We start from the raw sequence: 27,544 nt of genomic DNA on the forward strand, positions 1-27,544 counted from the left end.
TGCTCTATTGTGTTAAATGCCGCTGACGAATCAGGAAGGATTAATACAGCATTGTTTACTTTTTCTTGTACAAACTTTGATTCAGAAACTATCAGGAGAGCAGATTGAGTAGAATGCTGTGGTCTAAAACCAGATAAAACAAAGTGAAAAGTTTAAAATGTTTTCAATAGTCCCCAAGCTGGGAAATAACTAATTTTTAAAGTATTTTGGCTGGTGCAGGAAGCAAGGAAATGGGTATAAAATTGGTCAAATTCTTAGGGTCCGCATTGGTTGTCTCGAACAAAGGTTTTACTAGGTCTCACATCCACCTGTCTGGCACAGAGTGCAACATTAATGACTGATAAAAATGGAATTAAAAATCGGGTTAATGACCTCTAAAGCTGTCTTGAGAATAGACTGAGGACGGGGAATCTGTGGACGAGCCTGATTTACAAAGCAAGGTAGCATGTTCAGATTGCTCCCACGTGTCAGGGTTAAACTCAGTGAAAGAGGTATTATGTCCCCCCGGTCCTTCTCTGAATCCTCCACTCATGGCTTACTAAAATTGAAGCCAGTTTAAATGGCTTCATTCATTTGTTCAAAGTAGTCAGTCAGATTGTCACTGAGTTCCTGCGAGAGGTCAGGGCCAGATAGGAAAGCTTTGGGATGGAGAAAGTAGTTGGATACGTGAAAGGTTTCACACAAGTTATTTTTTGCCAATTCAGTCTTGGTGGAAAAGTACAGTTTCTTTGCTTCCTTTTTTTGACTCCCAGCCTTTGCTTCCTTTTGAGCGCCATCCCTCTTGTTTGGCCCTTTTTTATCACCTTATGCTTTTGTTTAGCACAGTCTTGTTCTCTCTTCCTCCTCCTGTGTTCTGTCAGTCATGCCGTGTCTGTGCTGTCACTCCTGTCTGCTCCTATCCTGCCCCATTCCTCTTGCTGCCTTAAGCTCCTGTTCATCATCCTTCCTACCGCCCTGAACTCCTGTTCACTATTGATTCTCCTGTCTTCCTACGTTACAGTTTAACACTGTTCCTCCTGCAGCCCTATGTTCCTATCCAGTGACCTATTTATACCTATTTCAGTGACTCTTTCAGTGGAAGTTGACTAACTTCGGTGCCTATTCACAACTGCTTTTTTATAGTATGTTTAGTAGTACAATAGTTCTGCAAATTGCTGTTCGATCAATCATGATTTATAAAGCGCAGCTTATCACTCAATAGGGTATCCAGGCTCTTGCAGGCCCCGGAGGCTTATTCAACCAGCCAGATCTTGAGGGCTGTTTGGAATTCCGAAAGTGAGGTGATGGGCTGGAGGTGCGTGGGGAGGCTGTTCCAGGTCTTTGTTGTGATGTGGGAGGAGTGTCCTCCATTTCTGCTTCGGTGGATGCAGTGAGTTTGAGCAAGTGAAGGGGAGGCGGAACGTAGTCTTCTCGATGGTTGGTGGAATTTCAGGAGGTGGGTAATGTAGGCGGGTTCATGGTTGTGCGTGTGCGTGTCAGCAGCTTACATTTGATCCCTTCTGTTCAGGGAGCCAGTGGAGTTTCTTGAGGTGGGGCATGATGTGGTTTTATCAGGGAATGAGTCTGGCTGTGGCCTTCTGTACGGTCTGAATTCTCTGTAGAAGGTGTGCGGCGATTCCTACTTAAAGGGCATTGCCATAGTCCTGTTGGCTGGTGATGAGGGCTTGTCGCAGTGCATCTCGTGTGTAGGGGTAGGCACTTGAAGATCTTATGTAGCATGCGCAGAGTGAGGAAGCAGGCGGAGGAGGTGGCATTGATCTGTGATTTTATGGTTAGTCTGTTGTCAATGATTCCGATGTTTTTGGTGTGCTTGGAAGAAGTGGGTATGGTCCTAGTTCTGATAGCCACCAGGAGTTGTTCACTATGTTGCTGCTGTTGCTAAAAATCAGTACTTCTGTCTTGTCTGTGTTTAGCTGCAGGCAGTCGGAACGTTTGTCATGCATCTGTGGCAGGTGGCTCCTGTGGTGGTGGGGTCATAGGTGAGTGAGAGGATGAGAAGGGTGTCATCTTCATAGCAAATTATGTTGAGATAGAGGGATCTGACTATGTTGGACGAGGGGTCATGTATGCATTGAAGAGCGTGGTGCTGAGGAATGAGCCTTGGGGGACACCACAAGAAATCTCCTTGTATTCAGAGGCGAAAGGTGGGAGGTGGATCCTATAGGTTCTTCGAATGAGGAAGTAGGTGAACCATCTGAGCACGTCCCCTTGGATGCCGATGTGGTGTAGTCTTTCGATCAGTGTGTTGTGGGATACGATGTTGAAGGCTGCCGAGAGGTTGAGGTGGATCAAAGCTGCTGTTCCTCCTTGGTGGAGGTGTGTTTCCTGGCGCCGGGAAATGTTGCGGTGGTGAAAGAGGTGTTGAGTAGGGTGATGAGTTCCTGGCAATTCTTTGGTTTCCGAGGTTTGAGATGTGGTGCAGGCATGGGTCTGGGAGTTCCAGAGTGGTTGGATTTCATGGTGGAGGTGGTGTTCTGGGTGTAGATGTTGCAAATGGTCAGTGTGTGGTTCGCGTCTGGTTCGGTGGTGGCGTATCTGTTGAGAAAGTCTGTAGGTTGGTGTTCGAAGTTTCTTTTGGTTGCGATTTTGTCGTGAAAGAAGTGTGCGAGGTTGCCGCACAGCTCTTGTCAGGGTGTCATGTTTTCGCTGGCAGCCGGTTTGGAGAATTCCTTAACTATGTAGAAAAGCTCCTTGGTGTTGGCACTGGTTTCGATGCCTGCGGCAATGTCTATCTTTGTTGCCATCAGCAGGCTGTGGTAGAGGTTGAGGGTGGTCTTGAAGGCCTCCCTGTCAGACGGGTTCTTGCTGGTGTGCCATCACCTCTGTTTGCTGTCTCATTTCGCTGTTCTGAGAGACCAGCTGGCCTTTTTGGAGGATTTTCTCTGAATGTTGCCCTTGATGGGGAAAATGCTGTCTGCGCATTTAGTGATGCAGGTGTTGACATTTTTCACTCCCTGATCGAGGTTGGTGGTGATAGAAGGCTTGGAGATGTTGAGGGCTTTTGCCTTGCTTATCTCTGAAATTTGGTTCCACCTCCTGTGGGGAAAATTGGTCATCTTGGGGGTGGTGGTGCGGGGACGGGAGCTTGTTGGTGCGGTCCTGGTGAGTGATTTTATATCGGTTTGAGATCGCTGTGGCATGGCCTGAGCGGATGTTGAGTTAAGCCAGGTCCCAGCGAGGAAGACTGTCAAGTGCGAGGGTGGCGATGAGGTCTCATAATTCAGTGGAATGCTTGCATAGGGAGCATGTGAGTTGGTGTTTTTTGTTCAGGTGGTGTCTGTGTTGTGTTAGTGGTGGGGCTTGTCGGAGGGCTAGTGTGTGCAGTGGCAGGTGAAGTGGAAGTGGGTGCAGGTGAAAGGTCCTACTAGTCGCAAACCTACAAGTCTAAATCTCCACATTTTCTTTGGGGAGAATCTGACACATGTAAATGTACTACTTCGCATTAAATGTGGGCGGGACCAGGGTGAGGGAATGGAAAAATAGTGCATACTCCATACTGAATAGGAGACTGCACACTTTTAATTTGCTCCCTGGTTACTAGTATCCACTGTTGGATGATCCAGTGATGGGGCAGGCAAGCCTTTTGTAGTGGTGTTCCATTTGCCCTCTATATTGAGGATGCTTTACGCTGTGGGTGCTTTTTTTCTGAGGGCACCAACATCTTGCCCTGCTCTCACTTTTTATTTCTCTCCTTCAGATCAGTCTATGTGTCTTTCAGTACTGGGGTCCACAACTGCTGCAGGTGACTGCCTGTAGATTGCATGCTGGTTGTTTTGGCACTCAACAGGCATGTGTTGTCCTTTTTGCTTTTGTCTGGGTTGAAATTCCTACCTCATCAGGGTAGTTGTTAGTTCCAGCGATCGCTGTGCTTGTGCCAGGCTCACCGCAGTATAGGTTTCCTGCCTAACCCAATACCTATTCCCCCCTGCAGATACCTCCCCTTCCAGGTTGCTTCCTTTCTTCCTTAAGAGCTGCTTCCTTTCTATCGAGCTGATACCTTCAAATCTTTTTGTGGTTCTGGGAGTGAGGTGACTGCTGTTGAGGTAGACAAATCCCTCTTCTTCCATCGATGTGCACTGTCACCACTGTCTGCTGCCCATGGCTGAACTCACTCTGTCCAAGATCGCAGCCTTTATGACATGTCGTCCTGTGCTGTAGCACACTGCCTGTTATGCCAAAGGGTGACCAGCACACTGGCTTCTGATCTGGAAAAAGAAGCTGCTCGATGCCTCCAAGTGTGTTACTAACAGCCTGCAGATGTGCTCAGTGATGACCATTCAACATGGTTCTCCTTTTCTCTGCTAACTTGCTGTTCTGATTTCTCACAGATGTGAAGCCTACTCTTATTGGGAAGAAAAAGCCGACGGCAGCCAAAAAAGGGGTATGTGTTTTGGGAACCACTGCATGCTTACAACTATTGATTTGTGTCTTTTTCAAATCGCATACTGTGAAACAATCCACTGCTAGGCATTTGCTGGTTCCAGGATAAGGGTCAGTTTCCTAAATGAAAAGTAGTACGTTAGTTAGCCAAGTCATCTAAACCAGAGGAGGTTGAAATGTCCTTCAACAGTTCGTCCGGTCCCTCGGCAGAGTTTTGTCTCGAGTCCAAAAGACAGTGATAAACTTGCAAGGCGCAGTCCATGACATTTTAAAGAAGCAGTAAAGTGCTTGCTCTTGCTGTCAGGCCCTGTTATCCTGTTCTTGAATTGTAATACATTGTACCGTTCTGGAACTTACGCTGCTTGTTTCTTTCAGTCAAACCAAGTTAACACAACAGATTACAAAGATTTATTAAACAAAAGCTCGGAAATGCATGCATGTCGGCTAGCATGGAGTAATCTTCTAATCCTAAGGTGGAGAGCTGCAAGCCATTCTAGGTAAACAATGTGCGGTTAGTGCAGCCCAGTTATGACCAGCCTTGGCAATGCCAGTTGGTCTGGCTTATTAAGGAAAGTGCCTCTTTAGTCATTGAAAGTTTAGGCATTGAATAAGAATTTATACATACGTTGTTACTCGTCGTTGCATTCCTACATCCATTAATTGTAAAAAGACATATAAGCTCAGCATGCAAACATACTTGATATACAACATAAAATTAAATATAGCAGTATGCGATCACCTTGCAGTGTATCATAGTTTTAAAGTCCCAATATACATTCCGTGTTTAAAAAGGACGAGTGGACCATTTTGGAGCAGTAAAGCATTGATGTACTATGCACAGTACATTCCAAAATAGCTTCTCAGTAAGAATCATTCTGGGTGGCCATCTGCAAATGCTAAAGTGTAAAGTGATATATTACTGTTGTACTGATCCAGGGTGGTCAAAATAATGCTTCTAAACATGGTGACCATGTTGGAACAGTAAACAAAGATACATTGTGGACAATACCATTCTAATGGCCAACCGGTTTAGAAATAGGAGTCGCACAGAACGCTGCACATTGCAGATGCAATGAGCATGCGGGGAGCCATGGGACACTTTTTTAACAAACAAAAAGAAAAATCAAAGAGGACCTCTAAAAAGTTAAAGTGGTTCACTAGAGGACTAGCCACTAACCTAAACACTGATTTGATCTGGAAAATGCCATTACTCGCAGAGCAAAAGAGCCGATGAAAGAAGTGTGTAAACCCGTTGCCCCTTGCTGCACGCTGACCTGGGGAGTAGCGTGAGTGTGAATGATTCTCGCAGAAGAGGTCCATCTCAAAGACCTGCTGTATATGTGCATATAGTGTTGATTTTTTTATTACAACATGCTGTTGACCGCCATCTCTGCCAGGCCCTCCTAAGAAGTCTAACTTGGATTATCTCAGTCTAAATCTTCCACGCTCAGCTTTTGTCAAATTGAGAACCAACTTCATAATTCTTCCTTACTAAGGTATTCCGTGAGATCGCATGTAACAGTATTTCTGTCTACAGGTAATAACACAGTGTAATATCAAACCATCCATAAAGACGATTAGCAGGAACATGATGTTCGAGGCATATGAGCTGCAGATTGCACACTATGCATAGATCGCCACCGAGTGTTGGGCCCGGATGTTTGCAGTTTGTTGTTGTCCTGAAAAGTTCTTTGGAAGTCACAAGTTAGGTGACTCCTCCTTTGGACCACATTGCGCATGGGCATCGGCTCCATCCCCAGATTGGTTTTTTTCAGCCATCGGGCTCGGATGTGTTTCCTGCGCTCCGGTTTGGAACCGAATTTCCTTCGGCGTGCAATCCTCACCCAGTTCGACGGTATTGTTTCGATCGTGCTTCACATCGACGCGATTCTCTACCACTTCGACGCCGATTGCAGTCGTTGACGAAGGCCTTCGGGCCTTCCTAGGCCTCACTTTCTGGCTCGTGGAAAGGACGCCATTCAAAAAGTGTCCTTAATGTGGGTTGAAGTTTCCCCACACCGGCCTACATGAGGTGTGCAACCTTTACCTTTCACCTGAGCACGAGGCCAAAGACTGATCGGGGTGTGCCTCATTCTGCTCCAAGAAGACCATTCGGGACCGACTAGCTCGAAGAACTATGGCTTGCTCGTCAGCTTCGATTCCCGAAGACATCTTCGAAGAGGAGGTCGACGTGCCAGAACACCAGCACACGGAGGAGAGTATCGGATCCTGGGATGCCGAAGACTCCGACGTCAAGGAAGTCACTCCAGCTCAACGGGTCGTAAGTAAGACTGTTGACCCCACCCCTTCTTCGACTCCCTCAAAAAAGGCTTCGGTCACACCCTCACCTTCGAGAGACTGCTTCCCACGCCCCGCCTTTGGGCCCGGCAAAGAAGCCCTTTAAGCCTTCAGGCGGCTCGGGCTCGAGCCAGCCTATTTCCGGTGCCTACCCAGTACCGACACTGAAGAAAAAGCCATCTTCCTCTTCCACATCGACCATTGCTTCAACATCCAAGCACACAACGCCGAAGACTGGCAGCGGTTCATCGATGACGAAACCGCACTCTGAGCCAAGTAAAGAATCAACCAAACCTCCAGATTCACTCCCATCGAAGCTGAAAAAACTCTCGGAATCAAAAAAACAGGTTCACGTTAAAGACACTTCGAAAGGGCACACTCCGTAGCCAGCTACCGACTCTGTGCCTAAAAAACCTACGGAGACGAAAATTTCGGCGCCAAAGGATCTACCCTGCTCACAGGAACTTTTTACACCGGGCCCACAGCAAAAAACTCTTATAAAGGATCCTAAAAGTGGACAATTGACTCTCAGCTCCAAGAAGAGACCACTTGAGGCGCCAGCACCTCCTCCCCCTGCGAAGAAGAGAGAGGTTGCAACCTCTCCATTAAGGGTCCCTTCTCCACCACTTCCCCATACTTTTCCTACTCATACACCTCCTCCACCAAAGCATTCTCCTACACCATCTCCTAATCCAGACGATGATGTACACACAGATTTTGATTATGAAGGTGTGGGTGCACATAACCCAGCACATACTACTAGTCCCCCCTCAGTCACCTAATCCATGGGATGATTACAACACCCCTGATGTACCTTTATATCCCACAAGATGATGTATACCCTTTCAGACCTTCCCCGCCGGAGGACACCATAGGTTTTAACCTACTATTCCAAAGGGCTGCACAATATCATGGGGTGGACTTACACACCGATGCAGTGGAGGAAGACTTCCTATTAGACACTTTTGACAACACTGCCATTTTACCAATACTTAAGGGCGTCATCAAGCACGCAACAGAGGTTTTTAAAGACCCCGTCAGAGCTAGGGTCCTCAATCCTCGCACTGAGAAAAAATATAAAGCTGCCTCTGCAGACCCAGTTTATATTAAAGGTCCAGCACAATTGGATTCTTTAGTAGTGTCCAATGCACGTAAACATGCTAATTCCCAGACATCAGGTGAGGCCTCACCACCAGAGAAAGAATCTAAGCTCATTGACGCCTCTGGCAAAAAAACTGCGGCACAAGCAGCTAACATCTGGCGCATTGCCAACACCTAAGCGTTGCTGGCAAGATACGACAGGGCACATTGCGACGAACTAGAGTCCATAATGCAGCACCTACCAGACAAATAAAAAAGAGCTAAGGAACTTAAACTGGAAGGTAAAAATATCACGGAAACTTCCATCCGTTGTGCCCTAGACGCTGCAGATACCGCCTCAAGGGCAATCGACACCAGCACCTTACTACGTAGACATGCCTGGCTACGTATTTCAGGTTTTAAACCTGAGGTACAAAACTCCCTCCTTAATCAGCCATTTGATGAGACACATTTATTTGGCCCAAATGTTGACGTGTCTTTAGAGAAAATGAAAAAAGACACAGCAAAATCTATGGGAGCCTTGCAGCTTGAAGCTCCCAGACGTTCTTTTTGTCGCTCATCGTACAGAGGCAACACAAGAGGGTACTCCTCAGAAAGTCCCCCCACTTCCTACAAAACCCCTGGCCAATCTACATTCAATAAGGGCTACCAGAGAGGGGGTTACAGGGGTAACAACAACAAAGGCAGAGGCAAAAAACACCTCCCGCTCTGCTTCTACCCCTACCCAAAGGCTCTCCTCCCCTTCCCCCCCAACATTCCACTCCTATGGGGGGAAGACTCCAACAATTCCTTCCTGCCTGGATCAACATCACATCAGACAGGTGGGTGCAACAAATTATTCAGTCAGGTTACTGTCTAGTATTAACATCTACCCTCCCCCCCCGCCCCCAAATATACCACACAAACAGCGTCCAATGTCACAAGAACATCCATCACTGTTAAAGCAAGAAGTAGTATCTCTGCTACAAAAAAAATGCAATAGAACTAGTTCCTCTACACCAACAAGGGGGTTTACTTTCTATACTTTCTAATTCCAAAGGAGGACGGCTCTCTAAGGCCTATTCTAGACCTCAGACCGCTAAACATATACATACAGTTAGACCATTTTCACATGGTATCACTCCAACAAGTCCTTCCGCTCCTGTCGCAATACGACTTCCTGGCTACTCTAGACCTCAAGGACGCATACTTCCACATTTCCATTCACAAAGCTCACAGGAAGTATCTCGGATTTGTAATAGACAGGCAGCACTACCGATTCAAAGTACTCCCATTCGGAGTCACAACAGCACCAAGGGTGTTCACCAAGTGGCAGCACATCCATCTCTTTCTGTACCTCGACGACTGGCTCATAAAAGCCAGCTCACACAATCAGTGCGTAAAACACACTCATGCCACCATTCAGCTGCTCCACAACATGGGGTTCACAATAAACCACACCAATTCTCATCTACAGCCATTCAAAGTACAAAAGTACCTCAGTGCCACACTAAACACTTCAACAGAGCTAGCTTATCCCACTCCAGCAAGGATAGCCAGCATGCAAACTCTCCTAACAAAGTTTCAGCTACAACACTCCCTCCCAGCACGAGTGTTCATGCAACTCATAGGGATGATGGCCTCTTGCATCTTCATAGTACCCCATGCAAGACTTCAGATGTGTCCGCTACAAGAGTGCTTAGCACGACAATGGAACCAGGCTCAAGGTCACTTAACCGACCTAGTGTTGGTAGACGGTCGAACTCATCGCTCTCTGCAGTGGTGGAACACCAAAAACCTTTCCAAGGTACGACCGTTCCTAGAGCCAGTTCCTCAGATAATCTTAACTGCGGACGCATCGCTCTCCGGCTGGGGAGCCCACCTACTCGAACACACCATGCAAGGCAGGTGGACACCACAACAAAAATTACTCCATATCAATCATCTGGAGTTACTAGCAGTATTCCTAGCACTAAAAGCTTTCCAGAAGCAAGTAGCAAACAAAGCTGTGTTAGTCCGTACAGACAACATGACTGCAATGTATTACATACAGAAGCAAGGAGGCACGCACTCCCTGCAACTATCAACTAGCACAGGATATATGGAGGTGGGCTATACCTCAGAACATATTCCTTCTAGCCCAACATGTCCGAGCAGTACAAAATACTATAGCAGATCTGTTAAGTCGTCAAACACGACAGACCCACGAGTGGGAACTTCATATGCAAGTTCTTCAGCCATTCTTTCAGATGTGGGGACAACCTCAGATAGACCTATTTGCCACCCACAAAAACGCCAAACGCTCAATCTTCGCCACCAGATATCCTCACCCACTGTCCAAAGGCAATGCGATATGGATGAACTGGTCAAACAGATTTGCGTACGCTTTTCCACCTCTACCACTCATGCCACTAGTAGTACGCAAACTACAGCAGCATTCTCTGACCCTCATCCTAGTTGCTCCAACGTAGGCCAGACAACGGTGGTACACCACACTGCTATAACTGTCTGTAGTACCACACCAAAAATTGCACCTCTCTCCACACCTCTTAATACAGAACCATGGAGAGATCAGACACCCGGTCCCAGCTCAGCTCAACCTTGCAATCTGGCTCCTGAAGTCCTAGAATTCGGATATCTGAACCTTCCTCCAGACTGCATGATTGTCATAAAAGAAGCTAGACGTCCAACCACTAGAGCATGCTATGCAGCTAAGTGGAAATGATTTGTCATATATTGTCATAACAACAATATTAATCCCTTAGATATGGTTATTCAGCACATTATAGGTTTCTTACTGCATCTTCAGAGATGTAACTTAGCCTATACGTCTATTAGACTACATCTTGCTGCAATAGCAGCATATCTGCAAAACAGACAGCATCTATCTCTGTTCAAAGTGCCTGCCATTAAAGCCTTTATGGAAGGCCTTAAAAGAATAATTCCTCCCAGAGTACCACCTTCACCTGTATGGAATTTAAACGTTCTCACACGGCTAATGAACCCCTACGCAGATGTGAATTACAATTTTTAACCTGGAAAGTTGCTTTCCTAGTAGCTATTACTTCTCTGCGGAGAGTTAGTGAACTACAAGCATTAACCATTCAAGAACCCTTCTTGCAAATGCATCAAAATAAGGTCGTTCTGCGTACTAATCCGAAATTCCTGCCTAAAGTCTTTTCTCCATTCCATCTCAATCAATCTATGGAACTGCCCGTTTTCTTCTCGCAACCGCAGTCAGTAGCAGAAAGAGCTCTTCACACATTAGATGTCAAAAGAGCATTGCTATACTACATAGAAAGGACACAACACTTTCGTAAGACAAAACAACTTTTTGTGTCTTTCTCACCACCACACAAGTGTAATCCCATTTCAAAATCTGGGATAGCTAGATGGATTGTCAAATGCATACAGATTTGCTACCACAAAGCTAAACGTACGCTATCTGTTCCTCCTAAAGCCCACTCTACCAGAAAGATAGGGGCTTCAATAGCATTTTTAGGGAACATTCCCCTAGATGACATCTGCAGAGCAGCTACATGGTCTACACCGCACACATTCACAAAACACTATTGTGTAGATGTGCAAATCAAACAACAAGCTAATGTGGGCCAGGCTGTTCTCAAAACATTATTCCAAACTACTGCAACAGATAGGGGTGGTCGCCGTTAAGAGTGGGTACTGCTATACAATCTATGCATAGTGTGCAATCTGCAGCTCATATGCCTCGAACGGAAAATGCTACTTACCAGTATGCATCTGTTCTTGGCATGTAGAGCTGCAGAGTTGCACACGCCCACCGCCCACCCGCCTCCCCGGCTACCCCTTTCTGTTCCAGTATTATCTTAGATACAAATTGTATGGGCATCCTTCCTGTACGTGCAAAGCTCCATCATCTCCCTAATGGCGAAAAATAATCTGGGGATGGAGCCGATGCCCATGCGCAATGTGGTCCAAAGGAGGATTCACCTAACTCGTGACTTCCAAAGAACTTTTCAGGACAACAACGAACTGCAAACATCCGGGCCCACCACTAGGTGGCGATCTATGCATAGTGTGCAACTCTGCAGCTGTACATGCCAAGAACACATGCAGACTGGGAAATAGCATTTTCCTTTCATTAGACATAAGTGAGGCTGCTGTCTTTCTGGTAACTTTTGATAATAAACAGATTAAACTTACACTCTTAATTGTCTCATCACCCTAACCGACTCAGACCTACTAAATTCAGCGTAAGCTTTCATACAAGTATTCAGTCATCAAATTTAAAAAATGTACAAAATTGAAGTTTGCAAAACAATTTGCAATTCCTCCAAAGATGACCTAAAAGGATTCTTGCCGTTTGAGTTCTCTCTCCCATCCCTCTGCCCCCCAAGTGTTTTCAGAGAAGAACTAACACCAGAGCCCTTGCCTGGTTTAATAATCTGCAAGAATCCAAGTAATACGATGCCTACAGTGGGCTTCTTGCATTAGGAAAGTGTGAGCTATTGGTATTGTAAATGACATTTTTTTTAATGTGTTGGCTTTGAAAATGTATAAATTAATAGCATTGTTTCCTAATGTGAGTTCTATTGGCTATATCAATGCTTGTTGGTAGCAAGCAAGGACAGTGCTGTTGTGGTGCTGAGTGATGATGTGGTTGGCCTGAGTGATGATGTGGTTGGCCTGAGTGATGATGTGGTGTCCCTGAGTGATGATGTGGTGTCCCTGAGTGGTGTCCCCTGAGTGCTGTGGTGGTGTCCCTTGAGTGCTGTGGTGGTGTCCCTTGAGTGCTGTGGTGGTGTCCCCTGAGTGCTGTGGTGGTGTCCCCTGAGTGCTGTGGTGGTGTCCCCTGAGTGCTGTGGTGGTGTCCCCTGAGTGCTGTGGTGGTGTCCCCTGAGTGCTGTGGTGGTGTCCCCTGAGTGCTGTGGTGGTGTCCCCTGAGTGATGTGGTGGTGTCCCCTGAGTGATGAGGTGGTGTCCCCTGAGTGCTGTGGTGGTGTCCCCTGAGTGCTGTGGTGGTGTCCCCCGAGTGCTGTGGTGGTGTCCCCCGAGTGCTGTGGTGGTGTCCCCCGAGTGCTGAGGTGGTGTCCCCTGAGTGATGAGGTGGTGTCCCCTGAGTGATGAGGTGGTGTCCCCTGAGTGATGAGGTGGTGTCCCCTGAGTGATGAGGTGGTGTCCCCTGAGTGATGAGGTGGTGTCCCCTGAGTGGTGTCCCCTGAGTGATGAGGTGGTGTCCCCTGAGTGCTGTGGTGGTGTCCCCTGAGTGCTGTGGTGGTGTCCCCCGAGTGCTGTGGTGGTGTCCCCCGAGTGCTGTGGTGGTGTCCCCCGAGTGCTGAGGTGGTGTCCCCTGAGTGATGAGGTGGTGTCCCCTGAGTGATGAGGTGGTGTCCCCTGAGTGATGAGGTGGTGTCCCCTGAGTGATGAGGTGGTGTCCCCTGAGTGATGAGGTGGTGTCCCCTGAGTGATGAGGTGGTGTCCCCTGAGTGATGAGGTGGTGTCCCCTGAGTGCTGTGGTGGTGTCCCCCGAGTGCTGTGGTGGTGTCCCCCGAGTGCTGTGGTGGTGTCCCCCGAGTGCTGTGGTGGTGTCCCCCGAGTGCTGTGGTGGTGTCCCCCGAGTGCTGTGGTGGTGTCCCCCGAGTGCTGTGGTTGTGTCCCCCGAGTGCTGTGGTGGTGTCCCCGAGTGATGTGGTGGTGTCCCCGAGTGATGCCCCTGAGTGATGCCCCTGAGTGATGTGGTGGTGTTCCCGAGTGATGTGGTGGTGTCCCCGAGTGATGTGGTGGTGTCCCCGAGTGATGTGGTGGTGTCCCCGAGTGATGTGGTGGTGTCCCCGAGTGATGTGGTGGTGTCCCCGAGTGATGTGGTGGTGTCCCCGACTGATGTGGTGGTGTCCCTGAGTGATGCCCCTGAGTGATGTGGTGGTGTCCCCGACTGATGTGGTGGTGTCCCCGACTGATGTGGTGGTGTCCCCGACTGATGTGGTGGTGTCCCCGACTGATGTGGTGGTGTCCCCGAGTGATGTGGTGGTGTCCCCGAGTGATGTGGTGGTGTCCCCGACTGATGTGGTGGTGTCCCTGAGTGATGCCCCTGAGTGATGTGGTGGTGTCCCCGACTGATGTGGTGGTGTCCCCGACTGATGTGGTGGTGTCCCCGACTGATGTGGTGGTGTCCCCGACTGATGTGGTGGTGTCCCCGACTGATGTGGTGGTGTCCCCGACTGATGTGGTGGTGTCCCCGACTGATGTGGTGGTGTCCCCGAGTGATGTGGTGGTGCCCCCGAGTGATGTGGTGAGGGTGGGTGAGGGGGTGAGGGTGAGAGGGTTGTGAGTTGTGAGGGTGAGAGGGTTGTGAGGGTGACGTGTGTGTGCGAGGCTGAGGGTGTGTGAGGCTGAGGGTCTGAAGTAAATGGTGGCAGGGCAGTCATAAGACAGAGAGAAGAGACTGCGTGGTGACTGCGTTGGTCAGTTTCAGAATCAGGAGGGGCAGAGTCAGCACAGTCTGCAAGGGATCAAAGTGTCTAGAGGCAAAGCATAGCGGATGTAGCATTGCAGCAAGCAAGTTGAGTGTTTTCAAGCTGAGTGTCCCTAAGAGATGGCAACACAGCAACAGCATTTGAGGAGCAAGACTACTGTAAACAAGCATGGTAGGCTTTCACTTTCGTCCAGAAACAAGCTCTCAGCATTGCTTTGGCGGGGCGGGGGAAAGCATTCCTCTGAAGTCTGGGGCGGGAGAGCGGCAGCCTTTGAAGTCTGATGCCGAGGCACAGACAAATGGTGGTGTTATGTGGCTGGCATTATGTGTGCACGGGCATAAAACACATGAACTGTATGCGATCCGCAGCCGTTTTGGTAGACTGTTCTTTACCGAGTACTATAATCTCGCCGGAGCAATGCGCAATCGCATTGGCTCAGGCGAGACCTAAAAAGGGCTTGAGAAGGATTATCGGTGTTACTTGGGGGTGGTAGCCACCACCAAAATCTTTGACTTCTAGGGTAATGTTTGAAGTGCCAAGCACCAAAATACCAGTTTATAGCCTTCAACACAGTGGATTGATAACCGGCCCATAAACGCATGTTGGCTTTAATAATTGCGGTTTCACAATGAGTACTTTGGACCTTCTAAATCTAATGGCTTGATCAGTGTGTTGTTGTCATAACCAATTCAGTCCGGCTGTGCTGAGCACCCACTTTTCCATAAGTAATTTGTGCTGTACAAGCACTTTTTTCACTTCCCAATCAAAATTTGTGCTGAAGACAATCAATCTGTGGCAAGGCCAAACGCTCTTCTCTCTTTAGTGCTTGCTTCATAAAGCTCTTTTTCTGTTATTAACCAAAGGTCTGGTGACGTGTGTGTTCACCAGACCCCCAAAAAAAGTCAGAATAGATTGAGTTTGTGCAATTTTTGTGATTGACAAATCTAGTCTTTATAATATCTGCATTCCATGTTTCATAGCAAAGCAAATTAGATACTGTGCTGCAAAGAAATCGTGCACACTGTAACATCCCGGCTCTCATCAGTCTGAAGTTTTGGGCTAGGCAGACCCACGTACACTTGTAATCTCTGTTCTCCATGGGCTTATGAGAGTTGGAGCTGGAAGCTACTAACCGGCTGAGCTTGATGTGAATGAAGTATATTTCCAGAATGTATAGCAAAGCAGAGAAGTGCTCCTAAAGGCGTGAGAGGGATCAAGATGCGACTTCACTTACTGAGGCTGGCTTTTTAAAGAATTAGAAAAAAGTATTTCTAATAATATGGAAAAGCAAATTAAAATGGATACGTGGCATTTCTCTAATGTCTGTAATGATTTACTTAATGTTTTTTTTCTTACTGCATGTGATAGTTTTTGTTGTAGACAGTACTAAAAATTGTTGCCATTCATTGCTTCTTCTCAATAAAACATTTACCGATAAGAGTTCAACACAGCCGTATTTACAGTCCAGGGATCAGAACGGTCTAACCATTTTTAGGTAAAAGTATTTGGAGTTGTGAAATGTTTTACAGACACATATTTATTGGAGAGCTGTTCATAGACTTCTCCGCACTTCCGAGCAGACAGAGCAGACGGAGGCTGCAGCTCTTGTGCTGAGGAAAGAGACTCTCACTACCAATTGTGGCTCACCGGGCGCTCAGCATGACTTGAAGGAACCAGAACATTAGAACTCATTCTTGGGAAATAGACTCTGGCTACAGATCGTGTCTCACCGGTCACTCAGCACGACAAGCACTTTAATAACTTAACTGTGGATGAGGAATTACAATTGGCTGCTACTTAACAATGCACAAATGGTTTTATCAGACCCTGGGGAGAGGTGTCAGTCAACAGCATTTGTTGCTCTGAATGCACATGCTCTGTGTTGGACAGGCCACATGAAGGGCTCGCTCCCTCCCCGCACGACAGGGCCCGGGCACCGGCTCTCCAGGTGCTACCCACAGAAGCAACTCGCAAACCGTCCCCTACGGGACCCCTGCTCCCGGACATCTCTGTATTACCGGCCCGGGCCACCGTCAGCACCATTGCCCGGCCCGGCCGCCATCTTAGACACTGCACCACGAGGCCGCGTGGCCTCAGCTCGACCCCAACCCTGGGCCTGGCCAGGCCCCGACAGCCCGGCACCACCATCCACCCAGGAGGTGAACGGACCACTTGGCAGGTCAATGGGAGGAAGAAGTGTCCATGGCTCTCCCCCGCCAGGTGCCGATCGCCCCCAGCCTCCCCGGGCGCTGGCTCCACCCCCCTGCTGGGTGTCTGGACTCCCTCATCCCGGACCTCCCGACCTCCAAGTGCGAGGGTCCGGACATCAAAGGGCGCCAGACCTATAACTGGGGCAGCTCCAGAGCAGGAAGGCAGTTGTATCCTGGAGTCGAGAGACCCCGAGAAGAACTCATCCTTGACGGACTGCTGGCGCTGCCGCAGCCCTGCCTTGTGAACTGTCGTCCTGCCGCTGGCGCTGCCGCGGCCCTCTGCAATCTACCATCTTCGTTGGGACCTGCTGGCGCTGCCGCGACCCGTTGTAACTACCATCTTCGTTGGGACCTGCTGGCGCTGCCGCGACCCGTTGTAACTACCATCTTCGTCGGGACCTGCTGGCGCTGCCGCGGACCATTGCCACCTTCGACCACTCCGGGATCTGCTGGCGCTGCCGCAACCCGTCCTTCAAGAACGCCGAGCTCGAGGATTGTGAGCTACCCATCATCTCATCGTAACTACCAGATTGGTAATAAGACTGTCCCGCTACCCCTTTCCCATCCAAGAGACTAGAATCGAGGGGACCCCTGAGTCCAGACCTCCTTGTACCATTCTACCGTACTTCAAGATTACTTATAAAGAACGTTAAATCTTATCCTTGTGTGGTGCCTATTCTGTGGGGGGGAAGTTACTTGTCTGTACGATCGCTGGAGACGGCTCTCCCCGGAGACCTCTCCCCTTGTCCTCGGCCGACCCTCCAGGTCCCGTCTAACATTGGTGGCCAGCGGCGCGATCCGAACCAACGCGTAATCGTACAGAAAGCAACTCACCCCACGACTAAACCACAATGCCGGCCCAAGAGAGCGGGTCTACAGAGAAATTCCAAATGGACAAGCTGGAGGAGTACAACCATCGAGAATTAAAACAATTTTGTATAGAACTGGGCATTGCTACCACCGGTCTGAGCACAAAAGATGACTTTAAACACGCCCTAGAATCATGGGCAGAGGTAAACACCGCTGGTCCCCGGGACCAACACAGCGAAGCCCCAAAAACTAACCCCGCTCCTTCCGAGGAAAGGAGAGCAGGTCTCTCCCGGGAAGAGATCCAAGAGCGAGAGAAAACCAGACTGCATGAATTAGAGTTGGCACGGCTCAAAATGGATGGAGAACTAAAACTAGCGGAACAAAAATTGAACCTAGAACACTTACGGCTCCGAGAAGAGCGGGAGGAAAAACAAAGACAAAGAGAGCTTGAAGAAAAAAGACTGGCATATGAACACGAGCGCAAACTAGCCGAAATAGAACTACGTAAGCAAGGCAAGGACCTGGGGGTGCCCGAGCGACCACGCACCCCAGGAACTTCAGAATCAAAGGTCCACATTCCCAAAGATGTCGTCCGAGAGTTCTACCGAAACGACGACATACAGCAGTGGTTCAAGGCCTATGAGATCGCCATGTCCTCTCACCGGATCGATCGAAGTGACTGGGGAGCCGGTCTATGGGGGAGGTTCGTCAACGAAGGCCGTGATGCCCTGTTACAGCTCCCGGATCACCAAATGACGTCCTATGACCACATGAAGGCCGCCCTCCTCACTCGATATGGGCTGACACCCGAAATGTACCGCCAGAGGTTCCGCGACTGCACCCGAATCCCGGGTACAACTTGGGTGGAATATGTGAACTATTTTAGCCGAGCCCTCGAGGGGTGGATCAAGGGGAGCAACGTAACGACCTATGAGCAGCTTTTTAACCTTGTTGTGTGGGAGCACCTCTCCAATAACTGCTTTGTCGAGCTCAGGCAGCACCTCCTCGACAGTAAAATGACTGATCCACGGCAGCTCGCCGCCGAGGCTGACCGATGGGAGAGCACCCGAGTGGGCCGGGGTGGACCGAACGAGCAGAACAGGAACAACCAAGGCCATCACCGCCCCGAGGAGGAGGCCAGGGCCGGGGGAAAGACACCGTCCCGGCCGCTCCCGCCACCAGCACCCTGCCCCCGACCAACAGGGGCAACCCCCCGATGCACCCTGGGTTCAGAGCCAATGTCACGTGTCACCGATGCCAGCGAGTCGGTCACTACGCCAATGACCCGAACTGTCCACAGAACCAGACTCCGAGGCCCCGCCAGGTAGCGGCCGCCGCCCTCGGAGAAGAGCAAGTCTCCGAGGACCAGGAAGAGTACGAACACAAGCAACAAGAGTGGGAGCCGGCCGCCATGGTCCTGGCGTGCCTGGGGGGGAGAGACATGGTCCCGCGGGCTCCCCTACCCGCCAACACCAGAAAGTATAGTCAGTGGGTGAGCATCAATGGGCGCAAGGCCGAAGCCCTACGTGACACAGGGGCCAGTGTGACGGCCGTCCGCTGTCAGCTGGTGACCCCCGAGCAAATAATACCGAACATTCTCTGCCCCGTCCGGTCAGCCGACAATTCAGAGAGCATGTGTCGGATGGCCTGCGTCCCCTTCGAGTGGGGAGGAGTATCCGGCATGCTGAAGGTGACGGTCCGCGATGATGCCCCCGTGGACTGTCTCCTGGGGAACGATCTCGAGAGTTCCCCATGGGCCGCCGTAGAAAGAAGAGAACACCTGGGGATGTTGGGCCTTCCGGACTGGGCGTGCGTAACCACCCGGTCCATGGCGGCCCGCACCATCCCCCGACCAGAAGAACCCGAATGGCCAGCACCTCCTCCCCCGATCGCTCCAGTGGGGGACGCCGACACAGTCGACCCCCCAGAACAAACCCAAGAAGAACTCGTTCAGCCCCAGGATCTCCCAGACCTGGCTCAGTGGCGTCAAGAAGGGGGACCCACACAGGAGCAATTCCGTCAAGAACAGAAGACATGTCCCTCCCTCGAGGGACTACTACAACAAGCCCTCGCTCAGAGCGCGGGAGATACCGCCGGGGCCCACTGGATCTATTGGGACAATGATCTATTGTACAGTGAACAGAGAATCGCCGAGTTGGGGGCCAGTCGAGTGTTAGTGGTGCCCCTCCGTTTTAGAGACTTCCTGCTGAACTTGGCCCACGATGTCCCCCTGGCCGGACACTTGGGTCAGGACAAAACCTACAACCGCCTGGTGACCCACTTTTACTGGCCCAAAATGAGAAATGACGTGCTCAACCACTGCCGGTCTTGTCCCACTTGTCAGGCCAGCGGGAAGAGCGGCCGCAAACTCAAGGCACCCCTGCAGCCCTTTCCAGTGGTTACCACCCCGTTCGAAAAAGTGGGAATAGACATTGTGGGGCCCCTGGACCCCCGAACAGCACAAGGACATCGTTTTATCCTGGTACTGGTGGACCATGCCACCCGCTATCCCGAGGCCATCCCCCTTCGAACTGTAACCGCACCGGTGGTCGGCCGAGCCTTAATGGGGATCTTCTCCCGAGTGGGCTTCCCCCAGGAAGTCGTCAGCGACAGAGGCACGAACTTCATTTCGAAATACATGAAATCCCTCTGGCAGCAGTGCGGGGTCACCTACCGATTCACAACCCCCTATCACCCACAGGGGAACGGACTGGTTGAGCGGTTCAACCGTACACTCAAGGGAATGATTATGGGGTTAGAAGAGCCCCTCCGCCGCCAGTGGGATGTGCTTCTCCCGTGCCTCCTCTTCGCCTACCGAGAAGTCCCTCAGAAGTCCCTCGGCTTCAGCCCCTTCGAACTCTTGTACGGGCACCCTGTTCGAGGGCCCCTCAGCCTAGTCAAGGAAGGTTGGGAGATGGCCCCCCTGAAAACCCCTCCAGACGTCTACAAGTACCTCCTGACCCTCCGCAATCAGACCAGGCGGTTCCGAGAAATCGCCAAAGCCAATCTTGAAGCCAGTCAGGAGGACATGAAGAAATGGTACGATCAGAACGCCTCCTCCATAGAGTTCGTACCTGGCCAGCAAGTATGGGTGATGTCCCCCACCGAACCTTGTGCCCTGCAAGATAAGTGGACGGGGCCCTTCAAGGTGGTCGAGCGCAAGAGCCCCGTCACCTATCTCATCGACATGGAATCTTCCCGGAACCCCCTCCGGGTCCTCCACGCCAACAGACTCAAGCCTCACTTTGTGCGCTCGGAGCTCAGCCTATTGATGGCTACAGACAGTGGGACAGAAGAAGACTCCGAGCCCCTCCCTGACCTACTGAGGACACGTGAAAAGGATGGTTCGGTAGACGGGGTCCGGCTGTCAGATGCCCGGACCTCAGAGCAGCGCCAAGACTGTCGGGCGCTCCTGCTGCAGTTCGCAGCTCTCTTTTCCCTCACCCCAGGGGTCACCCCCTGGTGCCTACACGACGTGGACACGGGGGACAGTCCCCCCATCAGACATCGGGCGTACCGCGTGCCAGATTGGGTACGTGCCTGCATCCAAGCCGAAGTCTCCAACATGCTCACCCTCGGAGTCATCGAACCCTCGGACAGCCCCTGGGCCAGCCCAGTCGTACTGGTCCCCAAAGCTGCTACCCCCGGCACCACCCCTGAGCTCCGATTCTGTGTTGACTATCGGGGTCTGAACGCTGTCACCCGAACCGACGCTCACCCCATTCCCCGAGCAGATGAGCTGATCGACCGCATGGGGGCTGCCCGCTACCTCAGCATCTTCGACCTGACAGCGGGGTACTGGCAGATCGGCCTCACCCCCAGGGCCCAAGAACGATCCGCTTTCTCCACCCCGGATGGCCACTACCAATTCAAAGTGATGCCATACGGCATGAAAAATGCTCCAGCCACTTTCCAGCGACTGGTGAACCAGGTATTGGCGGGCCTCGAAGACTTCAGCGCCGCCTACCTGGACGATATCGCAGTGTACAGCCGCCACTGGTCAGACCACCTCAACCACCTCCGAGAGGTCCTGCAGGCCCTCCAACAGGCCGGCCTCACAATCAAGGCCAGCAAATGCCAGATTGGCCAGGGGTCCGTGACCTACCTCGGACACCAAGTGGGGAGCGGTCTGGTGGCCCCCCTCCAGCTCAAGATCGCTGCCATCCAGTCCTGGCAACCACCCATCACCCAAACCGAGGTCCGAGCCTTCTTGGGGCTCACCGGATACTACCGGCGGTTTGTGAAGGACTATGGCAGCATTGGGGGGCCCCTCACGGCACTTACATCCAAGAACCAGCCAAAAAGAGTCAACTGGACTCCTGACTGTCAAGCGGCCTTCGAGAAGCTGAAGGCCGCCATGTGCACCGCCCCTGTGCTCCAGGCTCCCGACTACAGCCAAGAGTTTATCGTCCAGACTGATGCCTCCGACCATGGCATTGGGGCCGTCAGCTCCCAACTGAACCCCGAGGGAGTCGACCAACCAGTGGCCTTCATCAGCAGACGCCTACTGGACCGGGAACAGCGCTGGAGCACCATCGAGAGGGAGGCCTTCGCAGTAGTGTGGGCCCTCAAGAAGCTCCGGCCCTACCTCTTCGGTACCCACTTTCGGGTGCAAACAGATCATCGCCCCCTGCAATGGTTAATGCAGATGCGGGGGGAGAATCCCAAGCTGTTGCGATGGTCCATCTCCCTGCAGGGGATGGACTTCACTGTGGAGCACCGCCCTGGCCAGGATCACGCCAACGCGGATGGCCTGTCACGCTTTTTCCGCCTCGACGAGGAAAGTCCCCAAGAAGATGGGTGACTCTCCCCGCCTTCAGCTGGGGGGGACGCATGTTGGACAGGCCACATGAAGGGCTCGCTCCCTCCCCGCACGACAGGGCCCGGGCACCGGCTCTCCAGGTGCTACCCACAGAAGCAACTCGCAAACCGTCCCCTACGGGACCCCTGCTCCCGGACATCTCTGTATTACCGGCCCGGGCCACCGTCAGCACCATTGCCCGGCCGCCATCTTAGACACTGCACCACGAGGCCGCGTGGCCTCAGTTCGACCCCAACCCTGGGCCTGGCCAGGCCCTGACAGCCCGGCACCACCATCCACCCAGGAGGTGAACGGACCACTTGGCAGGTCAATGGGAGGAAGAAGTGTCGATGGCTCTCCCCCGCCAGGTGCCGATCGCCCCCAGCCTCCCCGGGCGCTGGCTCCACCCCCCTGCTGGGTGTCTGGACTCCCTCATCCCGGACCTCCCGACCTCCAAGTGCGAGGGTCCGGACATCAAAGGGCGCCAGACCTATAACTGGGACAGCCCCAGAGCAGGAAGGCAGTTGTATCCTGGAGTCGAGAGACCCCGAGAAGAACTCATCCTTGACGGACTGCTGGCGCTGCCGCAGCCCTGCCTTGTGAACTGTCGTCCTGCCGCTGGCGCTGCCGCGGCCCTCTGCAATCTACCATCTTCGTTGGGACCTGCTGGCGCTGCCGCGACCCGTTGTAACTACCATCTTCGTTGGGACCTGCTGGCGCTGCCGCGACCCGTTGTAACTACCATCTTCGTCGGGACCTGCTGGCGCTGCCGCGGACCGTTGCCACCTTCGACCACTTTGGGATCTGCTGGCGCTGCCGCAACCCGTCCTTCAAGAACGCCGAGCTCGAGGATTGTGAGCTACCCATCATCTCATCGTAACTACCAGATTGGTAATAAGACTGTCCCGCTACCCCTTTCCCATCCAAGAGACTAGAATCGAGGGGACCCCTGAGTCCAGACCTCCTTGTACCATTCTACCGTACTTCAAGATTACTTATAAAGAACGTTAAATCTTATCCTTGTGTGGTGCCTATTCTGTGGGGGGGAAGTTACTTGTCGGTACGATCGCTGGAGACGGCTCTCCCCGGAGACCTCTCCCCTTGTCCTCGGCCGACCCTCCAGGTCTCGTCTAACACTCTGCATACTCCTGCCATCCTGTGTTGGACTCAGACGTTTGCTGGGCGTTCTCTCTGAAGAAGTCTTTCTTCTCATGAGGTATAGTGATTTCTCCCTTAGCTGCCAATAAACATGTGTACCGACTCCACTCTTTTTGATCTTGATATGTCTTAAGTCCAGGCCAGGTTTAACCTTTACACCGTTTACCAGCTAAGAATTAAGTGTTGAAAAGGGCATGGTGAGGGCTAATGGCTGCTGGGTGTAACCAGTTATTACAGCGTCCGCCTTTGCGCGAGGCTGGTGACAGCATCCTCCAGATATATCCTCAGGATATATACAGTTTTACTGTATATATCCTGGCATAGACAGCTGCTAGTTAAACAAAATCTTAAAAAGAGCTCCAGACTGCCCCTGTATAGGATCATTGCCCAAAGCAGAGATTATTGTAAAATACATTCCACACTAGTTTGTGGAATCCTTTGTCTGCTTATGTGACTCAGTAATGCCAGGGTTCTCCTGAAGAAGGATACACGCTACATAAATCTGAAAGATAATGGGTTAAAAGCCTCTCTAGAGGGAGAACAATAAACGTTCTATTTAAAAAGATAAAATGAGAAACCTCAATCGTGCACTGGAGCTGTGGTGTAATCGGAATGTTCCAGGAGCTTGTCAGGTTCCTTAGAGAGTAAGATCTCTGCCAACAGAAATCAATCATGCATGCTCTGGATCTGAGAGCACATAAATGCATAGATCATCATAACGTAGAGCATCTCTTAATGTTTTTGAGACCGATTGAACCATTAGCTGATTCCCGCTTCTTAATGCTGGGATTTTGCGTGAGGCAATACAACTTAGTGCGCCCCTGCCCTAGTTAGTATAGCACTCGCCCCTGTAGATTCCTAAATTAAAACCTAAACAAAAACCATTAAACCATGCCCAGAAATACAGGTTTTGTTAGTTAGAATGTTTTATTCTCACAAACTGCAAAAGACATGACGTGTCCAATCAAATATCGATTACATGGTAATTTCTCTGCAGTTATGGACAAGTGCGTCACAACACATACATAGATGTATCTTGTTCAATTGGAGATGATCAAGAGTGCATGATAAGCAAATACTTCATAGGGACCCAGGTGCCTTTTCATTTGTGGCAGTTGGAAAGAAGGCGGCCATTTATAAGGGGTTGGCGCAAAATCTAAGAAGCGGAAAAAGACACACTAAACTGGCATCTTTGAGCTGAACTGTCACTACGAGCAAACTCACCGGCTGGAGTGTACCTCAGAGACTCCTTACTCCAGCAAGGCTCTTTGGGAGACATTAGAACTTCACATAAGCGTTAAAAAAGCACTCTCTACAGCCATCAATATAATTACCCTGATCGAAGACAAATCTGCATTAGCGGAAAGGGCACACAGTTTGAGGACTGTGAATGGAAAAGAGCAGATGCTTCTTTGGGTTGGGTGACAATTTGGCAGACTTTGAAAGATTGCCTGAACTGTGGCTGTAGTACTTTTGGCATACAAATGTGCAAACTCTTCACGTTGCCCATGTATAATGTAGGTGGTTGGGTTCAACTGCCTTCAGACTCCGAGTTCTAGGATGTAGATTCTGAGCCGAGCAACTGTTGCTATTTTAGTCATGTCTGGAGCAAAGTAAGCATTGACCATCCAATTGCTTTTTAGGGCGAGGCCTGCGCCACTTCGTCAGAAGTGGGCGGAGTTTCGAGCCGTATTGTTAAAGAAAAAAAAAAAAGTATCTCCTAGGGCTTTGGCGAGACACATTCCACACATTCCTTAGTGTGTTATGTCATCTGGCCAGTGATTCGTCTTCGCTGTGGTGTCTTTTTAATAGCCTTGAAGTGATAGGCTAAATGTCGTTTTGGTCGGCCATGTTTGGCATTTTTCGTTCGTGTGCGCGCAAAGAAGTACATTAATTATAATTAGGAGCTGTCAGGGTGCCTCCGTAAGTGAATCCAGATGGCCGGGCGCGTTCACCATTCAGCAGCGCTCAGCACGGGCAAGATTACCAAAATGAAACTCTTTGCAGGGCGCGTGGAATTGACATTCCTTTCAGAGAGAAATCAGAGCGCTTTCGTTGGGAGGGGCAGTTCAGCGGTGCAGGGGAGTCTTGCAGCCCCCACGCTGGCGGTAGCCACTGCTAAAGAAAACTTCTCTGGTTCTTCACCAGCCTTTTCCCAATAAAGAGCAGTTCTGTCCGATAGCTTTGTTTCGCACTCCAAGTACTAAATGTGTTTCCCCATTACTGTCCCCATTAATGTGTGTTTTGTCGCTCGTTTGTTTAGCACTTAATACCATTAGACTGTTTCGAAGCACTAGATCTGCCAAGAGAGATGGACGAGCGAAACACTCATTTGTGAAAAAGTGATATATGCGCTCTGTTACCCAGTCTGCGAGGCGCTCTGATGCCAGTCAGGGCCTTGTCCGCTCTATTGAAAACACACAAATACATGAGTCACTTGGATGCCTGTGGGCGCGCGTACCCTGCACACATCAACATTGCATCCACACATCGCAGACCAGCGGTCACCTCGCCTGACCCCAGCATGCGTGCTCCCAGGGGCCGGGTGCCAAGGCGCTTTCCCTCGAGACATTCGAAATTGCAGATAGACCAGCGCTGCACAGGGAGACACATTCCAGACACGACAAAGCGCTAAGAGGCCACGGCAGCGGTAGTTGTTTTCTCTATACATACCCCACTAACGTATTGTGGCACAGAGTTCTATAGATTGAGTGGAAATACAGCCCCCCCTTCCCCTCAGTTTTCCGTAACTGCCTGAGTCAGTTGTATTCTTGTTCGACAGAGTTTATAACGTAGCAGTGCAAGTATTTTTTCCGTTATAAACCTTTATACAAAGTTGAAATAACTCCCTTCTGTCCCCAATTATTAAATACAATCACCTGACCTTGTGGACTAGACGTTGTATAGTGGTAAAGTACACGTTTTCTTTGGGGCTAGTGAGAAAATTCCAAGATAAAGCAGTAGGCGCAGGCGCGCCGCCTGGGCTACAGGGGACGAGGTTGAATCTGGCAGGGAATAATCAGCATCTCATCTTTACAGAATCGGTAAAATGAGAACCAAAGAGTTAGGTAAGATCAACACTTGTTATTCAGGCGCTGAGAGAAAATGCCTTGCGTGTATTGTGCAATGTGTACGTAGAGCTGTTGAAACGATGCTGCCTATAGTAACTAACATATTTTATAGGAATAGTGTTTTTTATTTTTTGGTGAGAGTGTCAGGTTTCCCAAATACACGTTCGCTGATGTATTCATCCAATCGCATCCATTTTCATTTTCTGGCCAGGGGAACAGATTCTTAAGAAAGTGATGGATTTGTTCTGGCCCAGTGAAGTTTCTCTTCGGTGGATCTCGAGTGTCTCACTCTCCTCTGGAATGTTTTACCCACACTAGCTGACGTAGTGTTCATACGTGTGCAGTTCTTTGATCAGGCTGCCTCGCTGTGCCCAGTAGTATGCACACGTGTGGCGCTGTGCAAACAAACACGTTCCAGCGCACGAGACGCCGTCTTGGTTCAGAAACCTCCCCCCTCAGATCAATAGTTACTAGACTGGGCCTGGATGACCCTCAGCGCCTCGTATAATTCACAAATCAACACTCTAGTGGCACCTTGGGAATGGGGACACACTTGGTACATGTCGGCGGGCCCGGGCCCTCTGAGAACGGAGTTCACTTCCTGCTCCTCTCCAAGGGGCACCTTGCGCCGAGGAGGTCACAGCCCCGGTCTTTCCCCCTCTAAATCTTTTTAATGGGAAACGTTTGGTGGTAATAACAGCCATTCTATACATTAAGGGCATTGATGCAGTTTAACTGTAAAGATCACCTTCACTGTGTGGGCAATCATTTACATCCCCCTTTTTTATCAATATTTAACGACAGCTTTAAGATTGATTTGTGGAGCATCGGGCCACTTGGGCGAGGTGAAGGGGGGGCGGGGGGAGGGAGGGGTAGCGGTTACCTTCCCACCCCTAAGCTTCTGAAAAAACATTGGTTAGTGGTCTGTTGACGATTTTATGGACAGTGGTCTGTGTAAAGGAGGCGCGCTATCTCTTTATTAATTGAATGTAACAAGTGTATGTTTTTATCTTCTTTTTTGATCATATATATATATATATTTATAATACGAGAGTCTGTGTTCTCACTAGTTTGTCTCATATTTTTTTTATGGCAAAACTTTATTCTCTCCCTGTGTTCAACAACAGACACTCCCCGTTTGCATGTATACTGTTTTTATTTGTAAATTGTATTTATATAGCACTTACTACCCCTGACGAGGCCTTAAAGCGCTTTCCAACAAGTACCACGCTACTCCAAAACCCAATGTTAGATGCAAATAGGTAGATTAGTAATATGTGATTC

The 27,544-nt window shown here is 50.3% G+C and overlaps 1 protein-coding gene across 1 annotated transcript in view; it reads left to right on the forward strand.

Annotated features, from left to right (window-relative positions):
- Positions 1 to 27,544, forward strand: part of ARFGAP2 (ARF GTPase activating protein 2) — a 182,600-nt gene that overhangs the window by 65,683 nt on the left and 89,373 nt on the right. The window contains exon 8 of the mRNA XM_086959722.1: positions 4,329 to 4,381. Within this exon, the coding sequence (XP_086815848.1) occupies positions 4,329 to 4,381 (53 nt within the window). The remainder of the gene's footprint in view (positions 1 to 4,328; positions 4,382 to 27,544) is intronic.

The sequence above is a fragment of the Lissotriton vulgaris genome, chromosome 2_2 (genome assembly GCF_964263255.1).
Source record: "Lissotriton vulgaris chromosome 2_2, aLisVul1.2, whole genome shotgun sequence".
NCBI lineage: Eukaryota > Metazoa > Chordata > Amphibia > Caudata > Salamandridae > Lissotriton > Lissotriton vulgaris.